The sequence below is a fragment of the Canis lupus genome, chromosome 25 (genome assembly GCF_003254725.2).
Source record: "Canis lupus dingo isolate Sandy chromosome 25, ASM325472v2, whole genome shotgun sequence".
NCBI lineage: Eukaryota > Metazoa > Chordata > Mammalia > Carnivora > Canidae > Canis > Canis lupus.
Window position 1 is genome coordinate 13,953,740 of NC_064267.1, and position 21,556 is coordinate 13,975,295.

General features: G+C 42.3%; 1 protein-coding gene across 16 annotated transcripts in view; it reads right to left on the reverse strand.

The window, feature by feature from the left end:
• The window catches only part of ATP8A2 (ATPase phospholipid transporting 8A2), a 569,987-nt gene that overhangs the window by 476,469 nt on the left and 71,962 nt on the right, over nt 1-21,556 (reverse strand). For all 16 annotated transcript variants that reach the window (XM_025462677.3, XM_035717600.2, XM_025462679.3 and 13 more), the window contains one exon: nt 957-1,101. In XM_025462677.3, the coding sequence (XP_025318462.1) occupies nt 957-1,057 (101 nt within the window). In that variant the 5' untranslated portion in view covers nt 1,058-1,101. The remainder of the gene's footprint in view (nt 1-956; nt 1,102-21,556) is intronic.

The following is a 21,556-nucleotide window of genomic DNA, read 5'->3' on the forward strand; positions in this document are numbered from 1 at the left end:
CAATAATCTACGTGTAACCTGATCATTTAACTTCTTTACACCTGAGCATGATGCTCTGAGCCACTCACAGAAGTATATCCTCTGAAGTCACTCACATAAAGTTGTCTAAGTCAGAAAGTTTAATGAAATTTGAAAAAGCACTAACACCCATGCCTAAAGATCTAGCTTTGCACAGCAGAAAGAATTTTAGCTATAGTAGTCAGAAAAGGTGGTTGCTACTCACAGCTTGCTAGTTAGTAGCCACATGACCACATGACCAGTACATTATTGAACATCTTTCTACCTCAGTTTCCTGATCTGAAGGTAATGCCTTCGAGAGGTTACGAGGATTCCTTGATCTAGTAAAACTAAAGCATTGGACACAGTAGCCAGCAAAAAGCAGACACTTGCATGTTAACAGAAAGATGGATGGAAGGTAACTCTGGGCAAAGTTTCCCAGCAAACAGAGACCTCATAACCAATGTTGGGGACCATTTAGGGCTGAATGCGAGTCCCCGTGACCTATGGGATTCCTTTATAAAGCATTCCCCACCACCACCACCACCACCACCAGCACCAAAAAAATAATAAATAAAAATAAAGCATTCCCCCATATTATGGTCTGCAAATTGATAAGGAGAGCTATCATCTGGCTTAAAACAGGTCTAGGAGAAATTCTTGGAAGGGAGCCCAGGGATGAAAAGATAAGGAGAGACCTCATTTTTTGTCAGGAACACGAGAATAAAAACTTCCTCGGGGCTCACGGCGAGCCCGAGCCCAGAAGGGATCCCACGGAGACCAGATAAAGGCTGTACCCGCCCGACCCCACCGGGGCGCAGGCAGAGGGACCGCGGGCGCCAGAGGGCGGGGGAGGGGAGGGGCTGCGGGCAGGGGCGCGGGGCCGCGCGGCGGGGGAGGGCCACGGCCACCTGCCGGCCACCTGCCGGCCACCTGCCCGCCACCTGCCCCGCGTCTACCTGATCTGGTTGTCACGGAATTTGTTGAGATGCGGTTGGTTGAGGTAAATGGTGCGGGCCGGCGCCTCCAGCTGGTCTCCAACAGACGTGGCCCGGGACATCTCATCCTCTGCCTTCCTGTAGCCCGAAGAAGGACGAACAGGTCCTGCAGAGACGGGGCGCGGGCAGAGAACCAAACACAAAGAAGTCAGGCCGGGCGGGAGCGGCGAACGCGGGCGACGGGCTAGCGGGCGGGGCCCCGGGGAAGGATGCTCCGCGCGAGGCCGGGCCGCCTCTGTACCGTGGCTCCCCCTGGAGACCCGCCGCCGCAGCTGCTCGCGGCTCGCCCCGCCCCCGCCCGGGTCCCCGGGGCGCCGAGCCGGGAGCGCTCCCGCCGCCGACTCCGCCCCGCACCCCCCCGCCCGGCTGCGGCGCGAGGCCCGGCTGGGGGGCGGGGGGCGGCGGGGCCGCGGGCTGGGGCCTCCCCCCACGCCCCACCTGCCCGGGCGGGCTCCCCCCTTTGGGTCCAGGGACTGCGCTCCGGGGCCCGGTTCTCGGGCGGCTTCGACTGCGCTTAGGACAAAGATACCAGCAGAGGGGATGCGCCCTGCATTTCAGTCGCCGCATAAAAGGATGGAGAAAGCACATCGCCGCGCCCCACAAACGAGAGCTGCCCGACCCTCAGGGTGATGGGCTCGGCTCCACCGCGGCCGGAGCGCCCAGCTCCTCCCTCCCCAGGGGCGCGCGGCCACCTGCGAGCGAGCGGTAGCGCTACCAATCCCAGCTCTGGGGGCGATGCGGGATCTTTCACTTATGGCTCCGGTGAGGCGTCTGTGGTTAAGATACAAGCAAGTCTGTCTCCTTAAGAGTTGATTTCAGTTCTATAGTCAAGGCTTTCTGTGAGCTCAACCTCCCCACAACCTTCAGGTAGGGAGGTGTCTGCATGGAGAATAATGACACACCCATTACTCACACTACCACACCGGAGGACACACATGCTTCAGCTACAACTTCTGTCCCTCCTCACAAGAGGCAACCCACCTCTAGAAGGGACCTTGGGGCGGGGGGGGGGGGGGGGGGGGGGGGGGGGAGGGTGTCTGAAGTACAGGATCACAGAAAAATAAATCGCCTGCAGAGGCAGCCTTCTCTCCTTTTCCTTGCGTGTATTTTCACTCTGATATTGGACATCTCATTTCAATAAACATCTACTTCACAGCTACAAGGAATATTCACTGACAGAGAAAAATCTTGGAATAGAATGTCTTGGCTACTCAAGTATGTCATCGTTTTAAAGAGATTATAATCCTATTATAATCCTTATCACAAGAGAGGGACAACCAAAACATGAAATCGGTTGAGAGCTGACATAGTAGCCTGGAGAGTATTCATAGCTAGGTCCCTGGTCACAGCACCCTGGCTGTTCTCCATTTAGGGACTCCAACCTCAGATCCTCACTCCCTTCCTCCAGCCTCCACTCTCCCAGGCTCCTCTGGCTCCACAGGGGACTACTCTGCCCTCTGCTTAGTGACAAGGGGCAGCAGGGAGCAGAAGTCCTCACTTCAAGACTGGCTGGCCTGAGAGCTCACTTCAGTCAGAGAAGGTTAGGTTTTTGTTTTTGTTTTTGTTTTTAAGGTTAGGTTTTAAAGCATTTTCTGATTTAAGGCAGATAGGCTAGTTTCAAAATATTCCTTATATAAAAATATTGCTCTTCTCCCTGCCCACTTATCCCTCTTTGTTTATCTCCAGCATTTATCATCATTACTTGACATTATTTATTTACGGTCTGTCTTCCCATGGCTCCAGGACAACAGGACATGTTTTGTTCACTACAGTCATATCGGCACCTACAACAGTGCCTGACACATAATGGGCATTTATGTTTGCTAGTTGAATAAACCATTTGCACCCAAGTCTTATCAAGGGTCACTTTGAATTCTCCAGGCAGAGATGCAGTGATATGCACAGAGGGCTCAAATGCCACATACTCGTATGGGTCAGAAGAGTTCATTGCTTAGACTGTGTTCACTCAGTGGCTCTCGATCCTGGCTGCACATTATCACCACCAAGAGAGCTCCCATAATGAATAGATCCTGGGCCCAACCCCCACAGATTCCGACTTTTTTTACTCTGTTTTATAGTAACCTAAGGGATGCCTGGGTGGCTCAGTGGTTGAGCACCTCCCTTGGGCCCACGGTGTGATCTTGGGCTCCCTGCATGGAGCCTGCTTCTCTCTCTACCTATGTCTCTGCCTCTCTCTGTGTGTGTCTCTCATGAATAAATACATAAAATCTTTTAAAAAATAATAAAATAAAATAAAGTAACTTAAGAGGTGGGGGCCTGGGTCACTCCCTCGGTTTAGCTGACTCTTAGTCTCAACGCAGGTCTTGATCTCAGGGTTGCAAGTTCAAGCCCCACACTGGAGCCTACTTAAAAGCATGGAGCCTACTTAAAAATAGTAATAATAATAATAATAATAATAATAATAATAATGTTACTTAAGGCTTATAAGTGGGCAGCCACAGTTGAGAATCACTTGTTAAATGCTGCTGGGAACGCAAAAAAAAATTAATTAATTAATTAATTAAAATAAAATAAAATAAAATAAAATAAAATAAAATAAAATAAAATAAATAAAATAAAATAAAATACCTGGCTCCTGCTCTCAAAAACTTTAAGGTGCTAAAGTATAACCATGGTTACCAGTAAGCCACGGTTTATGATAAGTGACTAAGATCAGGCTTGAAGACGCTAAGGAGGGTCAGGAGTCAGCAGCCTGTTTGTGCTTGAGGGGAGCTGATCAGAACAGAGTTTGAGGATGGATATAAAAGCCTTAATGTATGGGTAAGGTTTCTATTAGGAAAGAGGAGGACAAAGACAGTTGGGGTGAGAACAAGAAAGAGCTTCAGCAAAATCCCAAGTAGACAAGATGTATAAGAAGCCAATTAAAATAAACAAACTTAAAATCAGCACTGAAGGTCCAGAGTGGGAAATAGAAGGAAAGCTCAGGTTGGCAGGGAGGAGAGGGGAGGGCCATTGAGGGACAGGGAGGGGGGAAAGACTGGGAAGGACTTCAATGCCAGGCAAAGAAGCTTCAACTCCATCCTGAAGGTCATATGAAGCCCCAGACAGTCTCCAAGCAGGGAACAAGTGCACCTGGCAGGGATATACAAGTAGGAGCAGAAAGAGGGGAGAATTTGCAGATAAGGAGATCCAGGTAGGAAATTAATTCTACATCTAGAAGCAAGACATTAAAAAGCAAAAATTAAATGGAGAATGGGTAAAAAGAAAAAGAAAATAGACAGGAGAACCATCTCAAAAGAAAACCCTGCAAGACTTTTTTTGGATTGAATGTGTGGGCCAGAAAAAAAAAAAAAAAAAAAAAAAAAAACCATTGGGTAATTGGGATTTGAATAAAAGAAGATTGGGACAAAAAAAAAAAAAAAAGCATTTCTGATAGAAATGAGAATGGAAACAGTTTTCCCAAACAAGAATTTAAGTGTTGGATAACAAATATTGGGGTGCAAAATAATTACACAATTAGTGATAGAATTACATGAAATGATATCTCCCAAGCACCTACCATGCATGAGGCCAGCTCACCTTTCTACACTACAACAGGGCCAGCCCTAGAGTTTTATTCTAGGTAGCAATTGTTATAGTTCCCCCCTCCCTAAGACTGTGATAACTGTCTTCTACCTCAGTGGCCTCATCTTGACCCAATCCTGCTTTGGAGAAAAACATTAATCTTTTCAAAATATCACACATCTGTTGAAAATGTATCGCCTAAAGAAAACACTATACCATATATAGTGAAGCACGTTATGACTAAGGTTTCAAATTCAGACTCATGAGATGAATTCTGAGCTAATGCATTTTGAAAATACCACCATGCAAAATTAGAGGAGATGCTTACAACTCCCCCATATAAACAAGCACAGTGTCAGCAGACAGTGGGAGTTCAATAAATATCTGTCGAGAAAGAAACCAAAGAAAAAAGGATAAAGAGAAACAAGAGTAGGCAAATGGACAAGCACTAAGCTTGCCTATTACAAAATAGAAATGCAGACAAGACAGCTGCTGGCCAAGGGCACGAGGGCAGGAATATTGCCTTGCTCATGGTTCTAGCACCATCATCCTGAATAAAATACCAGGCACACAGTAGGCAGTCTGTAAACACAGATAAATAAAGGGCTAATGTAGCAGGTGCCTTTTGAGGTTGCCTACCCAGCTAATGAACCTCAGACTCCCTTGTCTGGTCACTGAACCTTTACCCTCCTACATACAGGCCAGGGAGCCCCCAGACAGGTCTAAAAATGCAGTCCCTTTCATCCATTCACAGCTCTTTGCACGGGGGACAATTATTTGGCCCAAGCTAGACCATTAGGAGTCTTCTGGAAACTTTGAAGGGGGACTTAAGAAAGATGGTTTCTACATGTGGCTGCTCTATTAATATATACACTCTGGGTCTCTAATTGCCATCTTCTACCCATGGAGTAGGCAGGGAAATAAAGGCCTTCTTTTGGAATAAAGATGAAGCAATTTCATGGAGAGCAACAGAAACTATCCCAACAACTCCCTGGGTTCTGGGTAAAGTCCCCTCCTAGACCCTAGCCAGGGGTTCCATGACTCACCCCTGAATAACCATAAATGCCAACCAATACTGTAAGGGAGCTCACAGAGAACCTATGTTTTCCCTTTAAGACAGATGAGTGAGTAAGGTTAAAGAGGAAGAATAAATATGTATTCACTTATAGATCACCCTGGGTTTTAGGTGCCTCTAGCACAGGTGCCATTAGATGCCACAACCCACACTCAGGGAAGCCAGACCCAACAGTGGAACATCTTCATGGCAACATTTAAGTTGGTTGGTTTGGAGAAGGCCCAGAAATTGTTGGAAGGTGACTGGATAAATAAAGAAGACCCTCCTCCCTTCAGACTTTCTGCCAAGATAGGAGAAACAATTCTAAGAAACAGACATAGATGACAGGCATGTCTCCTGGTGGAGGGCATTCTCAAGGAGGATGGATAAAGAATAGGGAAGGGAAAGAGAAAACCAGACTAGTTCTAATACATAGGCCACTGACACCAACAACTCTTGCACAGGCCCCAGCCACACTGTGGCTCTAGCTTGCCTATTAATCTCTTCCTACTCACTCTGTTCATGTCCTTAGAGTATTTTCATTTTACTAAATGGCCCAAATTTCTCATTTCATTCACATAACATAGGGATGGGCAGTCACTAGCTAGGAAGGAGGGCAATGCTAGGCCTCCCACGGGCAGGCAGCAGACAAAAGTGAGGACAATGCCTCATGTCTACTCATTACATAAATTAATTCCATGGAGAGCGTTCTGGAAAGAGAAGGAAAAATCTTAACAGGTTTCTGAAATTTGTTCCTATCTAATTAATTATATGTTATTTTATGATTATTTATATATTATACATATTAGTGTGAATGAAATTGGTCCAGGGAGTTAAGAACCTCAGAGGGTCAAACACAAAAGGGGAGTTAATATAAGGTCAATTTTTACTAAGCATTTCATTGCCTTAAGCAACATAGAAATAAAATCCTTTACTCTGAGCTGCCATATTTTTCTCTAACTCAGAATATACTGGTGACTTATCTAGTCCACATCCCTTGCAAAGAAGTCTCACTATCTCACAGTAGAAACTCTTGGGAAAGAAATGCTCTAGGCTTCCTAAATGAGAAACCCATTAAAGTGTGGAGGCTTTCCCCAGAACTTCTATAACTAGCTCTGTGGGAAGTCAGACCTTGGCTAGACATTGTTGTAGAATAGAGAATTTGGCTGGTCTCTGTCCTGCTTTCTGGGGAGGCTTCTAAACCCTTAGAAATGCCCCAGTGACAAGAGTGTCTTTGTTATTTGTGGTGAGGCCCTGGGACCACACTCAGTTTTATGCTAATAAGGTGACGCTGGTGGGCCCCTAGACCATTTTAGAATGGGGGGTGACCATGCCATGGAAAAACCAACCATGTGATTAGAGGGTTGGGGTCTGACCTCCCAATTCTGTGGAGAAGGAGGGCTGGAGACTGGAATTCAACCATGTGGCCAATGATCTGATTAATAATGCTATGTAATGAAACCCCAATAAAAACTATGGACACCAAAGCTCAGGTGAGATGCTCTAAGGACACAGAAGCTTCCTATGTGGGATCCTCCCAGACCTCATCCTGCGTGTCTCTCTTCATCTGGCTGGTCCTGATTTGTATCCTTAGGATAAAGACTGTAATCCTGAATATAGTGCTTTTCTGAGTTCTCAGTTATTCTAGCTTATTATTCAAACTGAAGAGGTAATGGGAATCCTTGAATTTGTAACTATTTGGCCACAAGTACAAAAAGTCTAGGCATCCCAGAGCTTGAAGCTGCTGTCCGAAGTGAAGGAGGTCTTCTAGAAAATTATGCCCTTAACCTGTGAAGTCTGAGCTAACTCTGGGTACTTAGTATTACAACTGAACTGCAGACATTACTCTGTGAACTCTAGAATGACAGAACCAAAAGGGAAACTTTACGAATAATCACAGAAGTATATCAGGTCAAACACAAGATAGGATTAAAAGCCAGATCTGCAGAAACTTGAATCCAATGCTCCTTCCATTAGGACACGCTGCCTCTATGAGCTTTGGCAAGTCAGGACACCATCTGAGCCCTGGCTTCTTCATCCATAAACAGAAATCAATGATATAAATCAAGGGTTGGTAAATTTTCTATAAAGGGTCAGACAGTAAATATTTTAGGCTTTGAGCTACATACAGCCTCTCTTTTTTAGACACAAAAATCTTAAAAATATAAAAACCATTCTTCACTCACAGGCCAGACTTGGCCCACAGGCCATAGTTTGCTGAACCTTCACATAAACTAAGTTCTTCACAGTTAACAACACGATTATATCCTAACTGCTACCTTAAGGAAATATTAAATATCTCCCCTATCAACAAAACAGAGCATAAAACTCCTAGTAAACAGGTTCTTCGGACTTTGGTTACTGGAGTTAAGTTGATTATGCATTATCTCCTAATTTTGCATGTACTTTAAAAGTATGTAAAAGGTTATTCTCTTTGCCTCCAGAAAAATTTCCAGAAAAACAGTACGATCATCATAGAGCTTCATAACAAGAAGCATGTGTGTGTGCACAGGTGTGCGTGTATGCACACACACACACACACACACACACACCTCCTTTTCCCAAAAGGGTTTCAAGTTCAACTCTGGCCTCTACTCTATATTTACAAAGATGCTTCATAATCCTTCAGAACACAGACACAAAGCAGTCCAGCAGCTGGGGAAGCACTTGAGCTGGTTATTTCTCCTAATCAAACGAACAAAATGAAAATGCAGTGCAAAGGCAAGATGTGATTATTCTAGCCCTGGCGGACACATTTCAAAGGTCTTTTCTAGACACCACTTTGAACAAACTACATCTCTCCAAATATAGCATCTGTGATCCATTTCCACCCAAGAATTGAAAAGAAAAACAAAGAGAGAGGGACACTTTTTACTGCCAATACTTATTGGCTTCTCTTTTCTCTTTTTCAGGGATAAAGAAAGTGAGAGAGGGAAGTAACTGGCCCTGAATTACTTAGGATTTGAAATATTGTTGGCTGCTACATTTATGTAAGCACATATTGGGCCCTTCCTAGATCTAGGGCATTTTGCCAGGTAGTGGGAGGGAAAGGTGCACAGCATAGCCATGGACTTACACTTTGGTAGAAGCAAAAGAAACAAGAGAGACCAAGAAATAGGAGAATCCAGGGGACAGAGATGACTGCCAGTCCCATCTAGGGCCAAAGAACTGGGTGACTTCATGGATGAAGCACTTGAACTAGGCTTACAAAAACGAGTATGATGGTATAATTTGGTTGTGTGGAAAAAGAGTGTTCCAGGAATAATGGCATGTGAGCAAAAACACGTGCCAGCGATACTTTATTTACAACCTCATTGGCTTCAGCACCATGGGTGAAAGTGGAGCCACAGTAATTTGAGGTTTTGTTTCCAGTAAGTACAGGAGAACAAATCAGCCTTCTGTTCCTCAAAACCCATTCTATACCTTAGATAATTCACAAATGAGGAATTTTAATGTAGTGAAGGCAAATGTGTTTTTAAGGAAATATCTTTAATATCTAAAAGCATAAACAACCCACAAGACATCCTAGGTTTTACAATACTCAATTCAGAGGATTTTTCTGTATGGACTGGATTGGCTACGGCTTAAAAATACAAGCCCAGTGGGTTCTCTGTAGCAGCATCCTGTGTTGCTAGGATAGATATTCGTTACTCCTGGGGCCAGGAAATAGGGTGCAAATTAAGGACACCAACCTTAAAAATCACAATTCAGTATGCATGAATGCAGATTTTGAACAGTGAATCCTAGGAGAGGTGCAGTTTTCTCTGAAGTTGCTTCGCCTCTCCACAGCATTTGGAAGACACACAACACCTTGGCCAGGGGTGTTTAGATTCACTGAACATTGTCTCACAGCCAGCTCACCTGTCCGGTGTCATCAGTGACCAACCTCTTTCTTGCTTGAGGTCATCAGCCACCTCAGAAGCCCTGACAGGATCAGCCCCTGGAAGGCCCAATGGCTTTTAAATCTGCTCCCAGACCACATGAGAAGTATAGGTGGCCAATTCAGGAAAATGAGAGCTCGTATTACTCCTGTTTTATCCTCATGAATGTCATATGTCTCCCCTTTGATTGGGGGAAACTTCCCTCAGAGAGGAAAAAATTAAGAAGTTTCTTCTCGGATTGATTTCTTCTCTCTCCACCTTTCGTCCTTTCACCTCCTAAAGATCAAAAGGACAGGCAAGCTTTTTAGTGTACATCTCTGACATCATTCTCTTTCTGGATTCTAAACAATCCTTTACAAACCCACTGAGATAGCTCTTCTTCAATGAAGAAAATGCTGAAAGTCAAGCCCTCTAAGTTCTATTTTAAATACTATAAAAGGAGGAAAAATTAATCTACAAAACCTCAAGAATTTAAAAATAGAGCTACCCTATGACCCAGCAATTGCACTGCTGAGTATTTGCCCCAAAGATACAGATGCAGAAAAACTATGGGACACCTGCGCCCTCAGTGTTCATAGCAGCAATGTCCACAATAGGCAAACTGTGAAAGCAGCCATGATGTCCTTAGACAAATGAATAGATAAAGAAGATGTGGTCTAAATACACAATGGAATATTACTCAGCCATCAGAAAGGATGAATACCCACCATTTACACCAACGTGGATGGAACTGGAGGGTATTATGCTGAGTGAAATAAGCCAATCAGAGAAAGACAATTATCATATGGTTTCACTCTTGTGGAATATAAGAAATAGTGAAAGGGACTATAAGGAAAAGGAGGGAAATTGAGTGGGGAAAAACTACAGAGCAAGACAAACCATGAGAGACTCCTAACTCTAGGAAACAAGCAAAGGGTTGCAGAGGGGAGGAGGTTGGGTGGATGGGGTAACTGGGTGATGTGTACTAAGGAGGGCACTTGACGGGATGGGCACTGGGTGTTATAAGTTGGCAAATTGAATTTAAATAAAATATTTTTTTAAAAATGTGTTTAGTCTCTATAAACAAAAGGCTAGCTTGCTTATCACTGCCATTTCTGAAAGGCACAAAGTGAAGACACCTTGATATTTCTCTTGGTGGTGGAGGCTCCAAATGCATGGAAATCAAATGTCAAGAACAAGAGAAAGGCACATTCATTTGCTCCAACTATTATCCTGCTTCACATGTATAACTGCCTGTCATGTTGCTTCTCTCCACTGGTCATGTGAACCCCACACCTTTTACTTCTATCAACAATCTTAATGTAACCTTCAAAATTACACGCAATCAGATTTGGAAGAGCCAACAAAGAGGGCAACTTAATTCCTATTTCCACTAAAACAACATTCTTTTCCAGTGTGATGGCTTTTCCTGACTTTCTTATTGATGTGACATTTTGTGTATCACGTTTCTTCTCAGACACAGAAGTGAGAAAGTTCCAAATACAGAAAAATCTTTAAAAAGGAGGAGTAATGCCAAAGAAATACAGATGGAGTCCGTTAAATCCCCAGCATCCTCCACCAATTTGTGTTGCCAAACCAATCAGCTGTCTTTGCCATGTCACTGAGAGGTCATAAATAGTTATGGTAAGAAGCACAACAATATCTTGTTGAGCCTGGTCTAAGCACTCCGTATGTATTAACCCATATAATTCTCAAAACAATCATGAGGAGCATGTTTCTTTTGGAAATAATGAGAATGAGGTAATTTACCAACTAGCTCAGTATCTATGAGTTGAATTTTGTTCCCTACTATACGAGTCATTTATAGGACCTACCTTGTAAATAATTTGGGGGGGGAGGGCTTCAAGGAGTTTCCTAAAATAGACAAATATTTGTTGACTTCTTTAACCTGAATAGATTTTGGTTTATTATTTTTTTTATTTAACTGAAAGTACATCCCCAGAGTCTATGCATAAAACAAAGCAAAACAAAACTCCCCCAAATGCCAAGTTCACAGGTAGCATGGAGGTGACAATAGTGATTATGAGATTGGGTGCTTAAACTAGGAAAGCCAAGTCTCTAGAGATTCAAGTGCCCCAAAGGCAGGAACATATATACAAGAAAGCAGTAAATCAAGCAGGCAAGCAAAAAAGATTGAGGCAGACAGGAAGTCATTCATACATCCAAGGTTCAGAATATTCTATGTGCACAATGCCAATGTCAAAACTCTCTCCCTGCATTCAGAGAACTTGTAATCTGATGAAAACAAATGGATGCAGAGTAACACAGTGCACGATGTGAACGGTTTCCTTTCTCCTGGATTTTCTTCCTTTTGGGGTGTTCTCCACCTGCCAACAACTCATCCTTAAGCTGTAGCTCAGGGTCTCTCTCCTCTGAGAAGTCTTTGCTCTTCACACATCCCCAGGTTGGATAAGATGCCCCTCCTCAGATACAGACAGGCAGTGAATTCAGTTCCTCCAGGAGGGCATTTTTCTGTTTTACATAACCTATATAACGATATGCAACTGTTTAGTTTGTGCATTTTCCATGTTATAGTCACTGTTTATGGATCTTTCTGATTGAAAGGTCTCCAATTGGAAAAGTATAGGCTGTGCCTTGTTGATATTACTATCCTCAGCATCTTTGGGAGGGAAAGAAGGAACAGTGAACACTATGGGTATGTGGGGCCTAAGAGAAAGACTAGTACTTCCAAGTGGAGTAGAAAGGGGGGTGGTATTGGTTGGAGAGATTTAGGAGGTCTCTCACTGAAAAGCTAGCAACTGAGCTCTATATAAAGGACTCTAAAGGGTAAAACAATGGAGAAGGACGTCCACAGAGTAAGACAAAGCCATGGGTAAATATGTGATGTGAGCAGCTCTCATGCAGCCTTCTGGGATGTCCTCTTAGGAATATGTTCTACTCCCCTCCATACCTGGACAGATACAGAAGAACAACAACAGCATTTAGTTTTGCTTCCCTATACAACACTGTCTCTGAAGACCAGAGCAAAGAGTAGGGAATGGAAAGACCATTTTGTTTTTTGGGGTTTTTTTTTTTAAAGATTTTATTTATTTCTTCATGAGAGACACACACACACAGAGAGAAGCAGAGACTGCAGGCAGAGGGAGAAGCAGGCTCCATGCCCAGAGCCTGATGAGGGACTTGACCCCGGGACTCCAGGATCATGCCCTGGGCCGAAGGCAAGGCTAAACCGCTGAGCCACCTAGGGATCCCTGGAAAGACCATTTTGATAGACAAGGTGTAAGAGGCTCAATGACCAAGTGGTGAAAACATGTACAAAAGTACACAGGTGGAGAGTAAAAAATGCTGTAATAGAGCTACACATTGGGGAAGGTATTCACACAGAGGAAGGGTCTCTAGCTGTCAGTTAGTGAGCCTTGGGCACCAGAAGGACAACAGCTGATTTTAGAAGCAGATTAAATAAATTAATAACAAAGCCTTGCAAGTGACTGGATGACAGAAGAAGGAAAGAGCAGAGGCTTGCCAATTTCTGATGCTCTTCCTTTTTACCTATGGATTTCTGACCATTTAAGCAATTAGTTTCCCCTTGAATGAAAAGATTTTCACAATTGACTATTAAATTGTAAAGTTAATGCAATCAAATACACTACCTTTGTAGTAGGATATCCTTATGACCAATAAATCTATAAAGATGAGAATTTGAGGCCCAAGTAATAAAAGCATTACATACCACTCTTGGACAAGAGTTCAACCTACCAAAAGCATTATTTAAATAGACTGAGTATTACAAAAACCTGCCAGAATTATCCCAAGTTCTCACTAACATCTGACATACAATCCTGGATCATAACTGTTTCTGTGGCATACTCCGCTTGCAAATCCTTTGCCGATGCATTAGCAGCAAAGGTGGTCACAACCAGAATCCTATATTGTTTCCAGGGCTTTCCTTTTATTACCTTTTACTCTGCTGACAATCCAACTCAGTTCTATATATACCTGTGGCTGAAGACGTTGGGGAGAGGGAGAGAACACTATTCAAGGGACCATACCACTAAAGAATTTAGGGACCTCCTCTGAAATAGACCTCTTGGAAGGAGATAAGTGGACTTATAAAATGGGAGGAAAGGCCCACACACACAAAAAAATAGCTCTCCAAAAGATCAGTAAATATGATGTGACTAAGACCTGAATAGCTCTTAAAATTCTGCAATTAGTCCAAGCCAGTAAGATGGTGACAGGCCCACAGGCTGGAACTTGCCAAGCCTAGTTCTAGAGGTTCCCACTGGACCAGCATCACAGCTCAAGGCTCTTCCATACCAACTCTGCTGCCTTCCTTCTTTTCTGTGACAGGCAGCAGATCAACACTGCTGTAAGAAGGCTCTCTCAGCTCAATCCCATGCAACCCCACCTCTACTTTCATCTTTCAGAGGCATTGCCCCTTAGAAACCTCTTCTACTCCTAACCCCATCTCAGTGTCCATGGTCCCTAGATCTAGTGTGCCCTAGTTGCAACTTCCATTTTTCCATTCACAGAAAGAGCAGTTTCTACTTTCATGTGAATAATCACAGCAATGGTTGAACTGCTATATAGTGGATTGACAGATGTACCAACAGCAAAGTGAAACACACAGTACTTGCAAAGAGATAGCCAGGCAACAAAGGATCGAGCACCAGTAATAAAAAGACCATCCCATTTACCCTAGAGAGGCACAATCCAGAGGATCCAGGAATAGAAAGACAAATCACCAGTGAAGCTCTCCAAGTGTTTAACGAGGCCAATATCAGAAGTACACATTCCGTGAGGAAATAATTCAATTTCGATCTTCAGCCCTGACACACATGGAAGGCCCTCAAAGCTAGCTGGCAGAGCAAGGGATAAGGTTATTGGAACTTATTTTCTTAAGACATATTTCTCTTTTTTTTAGGATTTTATTTATTTACTCATGAGCGACACACAGAGGCAGAGACATAGGCAGAGGGAGAAGCAGGCTCTCCGCTGGGAACCCAATGCAGGACTTGATCCCAGGCCACCAGGATCACATCCTGAGCGGAAGGCAGATGCTCAACCACTGAGCCACCCAGGTGCCCCATAAGACATATTTCTTAAGAAAAATGCAAATAAAGCACAAATGCTTTTCAAGTGCATGGTTTGAAATGTATTGCCTCAAATCTTTGTAAGTAGAGATGCTTTATTTAACCTCATTCCCCAGAATATATCAGGTGTTGCTTAGATTCAAACATCCCCTTGTCCAGCCTCATCTCTCACTGCTGCAGCGATCACTCAATCTTGGGACTTCTTGGACCATTAGCAGCAGCTGAATGAGGTCAGTTCTCTTTATCACAGTGTGACGCCCGTGGCTCCTAATTCTTTCTTCACTTGGGAAGCGACATATAGGACACAGTAGCCACAGAAGGGCCCGTGCTGGGACCCTGCCTCCCCATGTTTCCCCAGCTCCTGCATTTGTAGCACACCTTCCTATGCACCTTTACCCTTCCCACTCTTGCTTCTCTTCCCCGCTGGTTGCATTAATCTCTCAACAGATTGCTAGGTCCACCTTGATCTGTGCTTTCAGAAGACAGACAAATCTTGACCCAGAGACTTCCAGGCATTGAGGCAGAGTGCACAGAAGATGTCAGGTGGCCAAGCAGTTGACTGGAGGCATCATCCTGGCCACAGCATATATACTAAAATTCTATTATGGCTGGTAATACCTTTCTCTCTATTGAAAACCTATTTTAGGGCGATCATGGCCTTACGTAGTCCAGGGCTAAGGTGGAAGCAGTGCAGTAACCTCAGCACACAAGCAGCCAGCCAGATACCAAAACAATGTATCATACTCATGTACTGAATAAAAAGAAACCTGATCATTTTATTCCTGATTAGATTTTTACCACTTTCTGCTGAAACAATATAGTATGAAATCCAAGGGGGAAAGCTTGATTTACTTTAAATAGTGTGAACTTTAATGATGTGGAAAATATTTCTCAACTTTAATTTTCTGAAATATTATTTATGTAAATTCCTTCTTTTTGTACATTTCATAGGACATGCATCTCTAAGCTTTATCATTGCCAATGTGTACAGAGAACAAAAATATAAGCATATGATGTAAAAAAGAAGCCACATAATTCAAACATGTAATGTTTGACAAAGATGATAAAAAGTAACTTTAGTCTTCACTCCATGGATTATAGGGGAACACATTCATAAAAGCCAATGGCACCCATGGTGTTTCCTATTCCTCTCCATTCTCAAACCATACCTCCCCCTGGATATTTTCTCTGCCAGAACTTTCTCCTCTGTTGGCTTTAATTCTCTCTTCCTCCTAGAGGACAACTTGAACTTTCAGGGAAAGTCTTGCTTTGGGGTCCTTAAAGTCAAGGACTGTCTTATTTCCCTAGAACTCTCTGGCATTTACCATGTGCTCAAATTGAATAAATGGATTGTCTTTATATTGTGGAGGGCAGGAAATCCCTCCAGGAATGACTGGCCTGAATTAGAAGTAGTTCAGCATCCTCCCTTGCAATTACTTCCCAAATATTTTGGTTTATCTTTCAATCCCACATCCAGGCAGTCAGGAAATACCATCAGTTCTACCCCCACTCCTAACCTGAAAGGATCCTGAATTAAGACTACTTCTCTTCCCGTAGGCTCCTGCTGCCCCAGATCATCCTGTCACCATTCCTCACCTGGGCACTGCAGTAACTTCTTAACCCATCCTCCTCCTGCCTTCCACACAGGAGGCAGACTCATATTTTTAAATGCAACCCCAGATCTGGTGAACCAGTTTTCCACTACGTTTTGAGTAGCAAGCAAACTCCCCACCATGGGCTAGCAAGGCTCTATCCCAGACACACAGTTCCAGAGGTGGGACTCCCTTCTTCTACAACTTCACTTCTCTGGTTTCTTATTGCTTGGGTCTCTGCTCAAATGTCACATCTTTAAAGAATTCTTCTTTAATCATGCTGTCTACAGTAGTTCTCTCCTTTGGTCATTTGTTATCCAGGCTTTCTTTAGAGTAGTGATAACCCTTATAAGTATCATTTATCCACGTGTCATCTGTCTACCCCTCTAGAATTTAAGCTGCATTAGCTGAGCTTTTCTTGTTCTCTGCTCTCCCTCTGGTGCCTGATACATGTGTTTGGTACTTGCCTTTTGAATGATTCGATGAATTCAGTCTGCTTTGAACAAGTCTTAGCAAATCTACCCAACTCTGTTGCTAAGGTTCATCAATCACCTGGCATATATCAACATTACCCCTATCATCACTTCTTTTCACTATCACCGTAAGTAGACATATTGTCACTTGGTAGGCCAGGCTTTGGGCCTTGCTTTACTAGTTTCCCAAACCCATAATGTTTTATCTATAATTTAAAGCTTAATATATAAGATTTGACCCCTTTATCTGAGTGATGAAAATAATACCTACTTTGCCTAATAATTGTATAATGCTAAGGCTGAGACCTTGAGTTTGAAAAAGGTAAGTAAACTACAAAGTTCTGTAATAAAATAAGGAAGTTATTATAAAATCGCAGAATACAGTCATTAGTGACTGTGTGCTAATAATTAAACTTCCATTTCCTAAGACCTCCCTACCAACTGCCAGATGCTGCCCATATAAATCCATATTTAATTCACAACCACCCTCTGAGAGTTATCGTCACCCTTTAACAGATGAGAAAATTGAGGACCTGTGAGGTTTAAGAGCTGATCAAGGTCATTTAACTCATAGGTGATAATATCCAAAGTTCAGATCTAGTTCTGCCTGATTTCATTGATCAGGCTTTGAAATTAGACAATATTGTTTTATAAAGATGTTACATAATAATAAAAAAGTCATCCAAGAATCTATATAATATTATTGGCAGGAGCAAATGGAAGAATTTTTAATGTAAACACAATGACACAGTGAGAGAGTGATCAAGTCACACAAGGCAGCCAGGGGAGTTCTTCTGGTGTTCCGAGTGTCCCCGTGGTGCCCACCTGCATTTCTGAAATAGGCAGAAGCCCATGCATTACCCATCAACGCCATGGAGAACATAAAACAAACACCTGTGTCCAAATGTGGTCCAAATGTAAGAATAAAGGGCAACAAAAAGTTCTGGCAACATGAAGAAATATGCTAAATAAGAAGACAGGGTTTGAAAAAGCAGCCACATTGAGACAAAGCTGCACATGTTTCAAGTTACTTGGTCAGTTATGTCAAACAATTTACCCAAACATAATTTCTGAAAATAAACGTGCTAGAACAGTTCTTTTTGGCTTCTTAGTTGGCCTATGTAACGTTCAAAATGAGGCTTATTTACTTCCCATTTTGAATTTTGTGATTACCTTGAGGACAACTTGAAATCAGAGATTTGAAGAAACATTAAGCAAAAGTTCAAAGTCAAAAGCTAATGATCTAATAAGCAAATTAGACTGCTTTATAGGAAAATAAAAAATACTATAGCCAACCCCAAAAGAGAATTCTTTGAAGAAGATATAGAATTACATTTTATACATGAAACATACAATGACTCATCGTCACAAAGGCCTCGCTCCACATATGTGTTTGCCCGAGTCAGTGCTCTTTCTCTTTCTCACTGTCCCTACTATTGTGTGGAGCACTCATCTGCCAAGTGGCTGCTCCCGTAGGTTAGAAACACAGTCTTTTTTTTTTTTTAATTTTATTTATTCACAAGAGACCCAGAAAGAGAGGGAGAAGCAGGATCCATGCAGGGAACCCAATGTGGGACTTAATACCGGGACCCCAGGATCACACCCCGGGCCGAAGGCAGGTGCTAAACCACTGAGCCACCCAAGGATCCCCAGAAGCACAGTCTTACAGTAAATACAAAGCTACTCAACTCTACAGAAAGCCCACACACCTGACACTGATGTTGTTAATACAACAATCTCATCACAACAGCCATACACAGCAGATTTTGATTATTTTTATGTTTAAAAAGGAAGTAAAATGTCTCAATTTTTCATATTGACTACACACTGAAATAACATTTGGGATATATGGACTTAAAAGAAATACACTGTTAAAGTACAAATTGCTCATATTAGATTTTTATTTCACAACACTGGCTTGGCAGTTGTAACTTCATTATTATCTTACCTGTCAACACAGTGCATAGCCCGCCTCACCCCTCAAACTCACAACATGTATCTAAAGGAGGAAAAGTAATTTTACTTATTTTTTTCTTAAAGATTTTATTTATTTATGAGAGACACAGAGAGAGAGACAGACATAGGCAGAAGGAGAAGCAGGCTCCCCAATGGGGTATTCGATCCCAGGACCCTGAGATCACACCCTCAGCTGAAGGCAGACGCTCAACCACTGAGCCACCCAGGCACCCCGGAAAAGTAATTTTAATACCAGCTTCAGGAAAACTTAACAGGGAAGATAGATCTATACCCAGAATCACTGCCTAATGCTGAGTACCAGCACTTTCTCTAGCTACAACTTAGCCTACTGGTAAATACCCCGCTAGCGGTGATTCAGACACCAAAATGCCTGTCTGTGGAGAAACCCAAGTTGATGTAAGAGTTTTTAACTAATATCAAAACAGGTTTTTTTTTCTTTTCCTTTTTTTTTTTTAACAGTTTTCTTATACAAAAACTTTAGTTCTGCCTTAGAGGTAAGCCCATATTTTGTTTATTCTTGTTTCTAGGAAGATTAACAAATTAGACGTTCCCTATAACTCAGATTAGAGACAATTAGAGGAAAAAAGATCATTATAGTCAACCACACATCAGTTAGAAGTGACTGTCCACAGCGAGGAAGGGCACAGAACTTCACAGGCCCCACAGGTGTACCACACACAGCAATCCTTAGGCCATACGTTAGAGAGAGTATGTAGCCCTAAAACCCCAGCCACAAAGACAACCCCTAAGTAAACACCCAATAAACACTTATTTTCACAATGACCATTTGAGTCCTTAAGAAAAGTCTGTGTAGGGGATCCCTGGGTGGTTCAGTGGTTTAGCGCCTGCTTTCCGTCCAGGGCCTGATCCTGGAGACCCGCGATCAAGTCCCACATAGGGCTCCCTGCATGGAGCCTGCTTCTCTCTCTCTCTCTCTCTCTCTCTCTCTCTCTCTTTCAGGAATAAATAAATAAAATCTTAAAAAAAAAAAAAAGAAAAGAAAAGTCTGTGCAACACTTTCCTAGGAGTCCTGATGCTTTGCCCAAAGTTATTTTTAATTCGAAAGCTTCCTATTACGTGTGGATAAATATTTTTTCAAAACAATGTTAATTTATCAAAACTACATTTTTTAAAAGATATTATTTATTTCCTTAACAGAGAGAGAAAGAGCACAAGCGGGGAAGCAGCAGGCAGAGGGAGACAGAAAAGCAGGCTCCCCACCAAGCAAGGAGCCAGATGAGGGACTTGATCCCAGACATTCAACCACTGAGCCACCCAGGTGCCCCAAAACTACATTTTTAAACAACTTTAAAAACTTAATTTAGTATCTCTGGTAAAGCTAAAGAAAATATTTGCTGTTTTAAATATTTAAGATCTTCCTAAAAATATAAAGTTTTTAAAACAATATACAATAGTATACCTTATAAAGACATCCATGTCTATAAATACATTTATAGCCAGTGAATTACTACTTAGTACTTATACAAACTTAAGTAGCATATCAATCTTCAATACCTCTTATCTTTAATAATTAATAAGTATTTATTTAATTATTTAATAATTAGCATCTTTAATACCTCAAGCATACTATATGGATATTTGATTTATACAAAAAGTCATAGTGGACATAAAAACCAGTCATAAGATTATAAGGGAAGAAAAGCACCTAAATAAAATTTAGTAGAAAAAAATCAAGATAATATTCTATGGCATACAAAGAATAGAATGTAACATCCTTTTTCTACCTTCAAAAGGGACGATGCCAGAGCTAAGTGTGCAGCAGTCACCTACTTTTCCAAACCTTGTGTCACAGCTGTCACTTGTGTGACTACCACTTGAGCTAGGCTGTGTGCTTCCACTAAGTTCTCTAAAACTTGTGGACTTCTTAAATTCATGAAGATGTATTTGCTTACAGAAGAGGACAGCTCTTCCTTTTTTAAACTCTATATTGAGATTTTAAAACCTGAACCCAGCATGATGTCTGTGTTTTGGGTAGTGTGTGACTTCCTGCTACTGTAAGAACCATCCAGTGAGATGATGGCCAAGCAACTGGCTCCCTCAAACTATTCCATGGTAAGCCGAAGAAGTGTAAGCTAATTTAGAAGACAACAAATATACATCAACAATGAAATATAAGTTAAAATGAAATCTTATCTCACAAATTGATAGTTTAAAATACACCAATTGGATTTCTGTTTCTGACTCTTAGGAGTATAAAAAGGTCCAGACTAGCACCCTTCCACTAATGATTAGAAAACTAGAGAAAACATAGGAAACAACTATTTTCTGATATCAAGTGACAGGTGGGTGGTATAAGTAATCCTTGAGAGAAGAGAAACAAACAAGGTGAGCACTATGATCATAGCTTTCTACCTAAAAACAATTTCCAGGCCAAAGTGCAGTGAGCAGAGAACCCCAAAAAAACCTTACAGTTTTGGGACACGTGGGTGGCTCAGAGGTTGAGTGTCTGCCTTTGGCTCAGGGCATGATCTGGGTCTGGAGATCAAGTCCTCCATAGGGCTTCCCAGGGAGCCTGCTTCTCCTTCTGCCTATGTCTCTGCCTCTCTCTCTTTCTCTGTCTCTCATGAATAAATAAATAAAATCTTTAAAAAAAAAAAAAAAGGTTCATCTTGAATCTTCAGCTAAATTCCAATCTGGACATACATATGGCAGAACTCATCAAGGCCAGGGAAAGAATAATTACCAAGGAACTGTCAGAAGAATAATTTTAAGAGGTCACACAAAGCCAGGAAATTGTTAGAGGTGCCAGGAACCACGGTGGAGAGGCCTCATTGACTACACTGGGAATCATGTTTGAACTGTGAGACTAGAATATGCCTCTAAGAAAAGCTACCCTAGGCCCATTGTATATAGCTTAAAAACTAGCTTAAATAGGATCAAATTAATCTACAAATAACTAAGCAGAACAAAGTCCAAAAGTCCTGATAGGAACTAAAATCTAGCACTCACTTCATCATGTATGGTATTTTTTTTCATGTATGGTA